General features: G+C 32.2%; 1 protein-coding gene across 3 annotated transcripts in view; it reads left to right on the top strand.

Annotated features, from left to right (window-relative positions):
* The window catches only part of PLXDC2 (plexin domain containing 2), a 350,950-nt gene that overhangs the window by 204,292 nt on the left and 144,286 nt on the right, over positions 1-2,372 (top strand). For all 3 annotated transcript variants that reach the window (XM_012731363.1, XM_012731361.1, XM_004691292.2), the window contains one exon: positions 1,948-2,017. In XM_012731363.1, coding sequence (XP_012586817.1) covers positions 1,948-2,017 — 70 coding nt within the window. The remainder of the gene's footprint in view (positions 1-1,947; positions 2,018-2,372) is intronic.

Below are 2,372 nucleotides of genomic sequence, written 5' to 3' on the forward strand. Positions count from 1 at the left end.
AGCTTTTTAGTGCTGTGCTTTAACCAGCTGCGCGACCAGGGAGGGCCCAGAACTCATTTGTTTTTCAATAACACCTTTACCTTATATGTTAATGTATCTGAATCTAACTCTAACCATACTTAAATATGCATTTAAGTATGGTTAAATAAGGTTAAATAACTGTGTGGACATATGCCTGTGGTTCTTTCTTGGTAGTAATCGATAGAATTTGTCAGTGAGATATATTTAAACCAAACTCTTATTCTCTAAGTAAGAATGCCAAAGGGTTGTAAATTTTACCAATTTGCTCATCAGCATGGGAATTAATTACAATGGTGGAAAACAATGTACCATAGGAAGTGCTTTTATGAAAGGATTTCTGGCATCTTCTTTGAGAAATATGATTTTGTCAATGAAGCTTTTGTTTTAGGGATATTAGTAACCACTTATTTCAGTTGGTTCAGTGCAAATGAATTTCATTATTCACATTAGTCAGCACAAAATGAAAATGATGAGAAACCCTTTCTGAAAATACAGCTTTTTTTAAAAAAAAAGGAAAGAAAACCTAATTGAAAGTCACTGTAATTTTGAATGATTAATTTCATGCCAAATAAGTCATTAGAAATCTCTGATGGATATAAAAAAGCAATCATTTGCAAAATTGGAAAGATGTAAATTCAATCTAGATATGCTTCTCTCTCTTTTTTTTAATTTGTATATTGGGAGAGCTATAAAATGGAAGTTTCTGCATTTTCAAAATAATAACCTTGTATTGTAAGTAGTTTACAGGTGCTATGGGGTTCTAAGATAAATAATTTATCTCTGATAACTTTTATTTCAGCTGATCATGTTTATCATAGCTTTTTTTTTTAAACAGTTTCTTTTCTTTTTTAAAAGAAATAAATTTTACTTATTTTTGCATAGAAGAACTGGGACATGGGGGGTTAGAGGATTCACCAGAGACAAAGTGGGGTGCAGAACAGGTGGATTTACTGAAATGCACTGCTGAGGGGCGACAGGAGAGGTCTGCTGGGTCATATGTGGGTCAGCTCCTGGCCAAGGATCTTTCTCAGACTGTGGCAGCAACAGCACTGAGACTTAACCCATAGGCCATCAGGGAGGCCCTGTTTTTATTTCTTGACTAACAGTTATATCCTAGTTCATATATTGATAATTTAAAACATACCAAAATTCTAGGGTTTTTTCATTTGTTTGTTTTGTTTTCCGTTATTACTTGTTTTCACTCTGTCATAGATAAAGTAACAAAAACTTAGGTCCATTTTATACCCAACCAAGACAAAATATATTTACTTTCTTCAGTTTTCAACCATACAAAAGTAGCTCTTCAGTAACCAGCATTCTTTTTCTTCATTATAGTTTTAAAAGTAGTCATGTTATACTGAATCTGGAGTACCTATCCATTAAAAAACTTAAAATTCCAACAGATTTACACCTTTAGGTACAAAATCTCTTGTTCTGAAAAACTGCTTTTCATTTTGGGATGGAGAAAAGACAAATTGTATATGCAATTTTGTAAAATAATATATGTTGATTGTTACTCAGTGAAACTTGACAGAGTGTTCTATTCCTGTGGGAGGACTAGTTCAACTAATAGAAACCCTAAAATATGTTGCTCATCATGGTAATGGAATTGATTTGTAGTGGGTAGCAAAACAGCCATGGTAATAATAGATAAAATAACTTGATTCAGAGTTGAAACCAGATTCCCTTTGTAAATAAAGCACTTAGCGATAGACCAGTACAGCCCCACATTGTTATTTTCACTTATTTCAAGTGTTTAATTACCAGAAAAAAACCCCTTTATTATTATGCAAGATTCAGATTTTAAAAGTCAACTTAATAATAATGATACAAAGGAGAAACACCATTTTTTTTTTAAGTTGGAAGGCTTTTCATTTTACTTTTATACACAGTATTGATTTTTCTTCTGATTGTTGTTCTTTGCAGAGAGTGAATTTGTCCTTCGATTTCCCATTTTATGGCCATTTCCTCCGTGAAATCACTGTGGCAACTGGGGGTAAGTGGTCTCGCCCTGTTCACCCTAAATTATCGATAGTTTCACTTAAGTTGTGATTTTTAATTGAGTCCTATATTTCAAGTGGGGAAGGTTCCAGGTAAGCCATCATTTCCTGTCAAAGTCATGTGTATAAAATAAAATTTAAGATAAAAGCATAAAGTTGGGAAAGCTTTTCAGAAAAAAAACTGTAGCTATAACAATTTTTAGTTTAGATATGTTTCTGCTTTCTTTCTACATCTTAATTCATTTTAAGAATTGTGCTAAGATTGAATTAGGAATAGGACTAAAAAGAAAAAAGGACATTTTGAGTTATTTTTGTTTTACTTCAATGTATATATATTTGATAACTGTGAAT

Source organism: Condylura cristata, unplaced genomic scaffold, assembly GCF_000260355.1.
Source record: "Condylura cristata isolate star-nosed mole 26May11 unplaced genomic scaffold, ConCri1.0 scaffold00030, whole genome shotgun sequence".
Classification (NCBI taxonomy): Eukaryota; Metazoa; Chordata; class Mammalia; order Eulipotyphla; family Talpidae; genus Condylura; species Condylura cristata.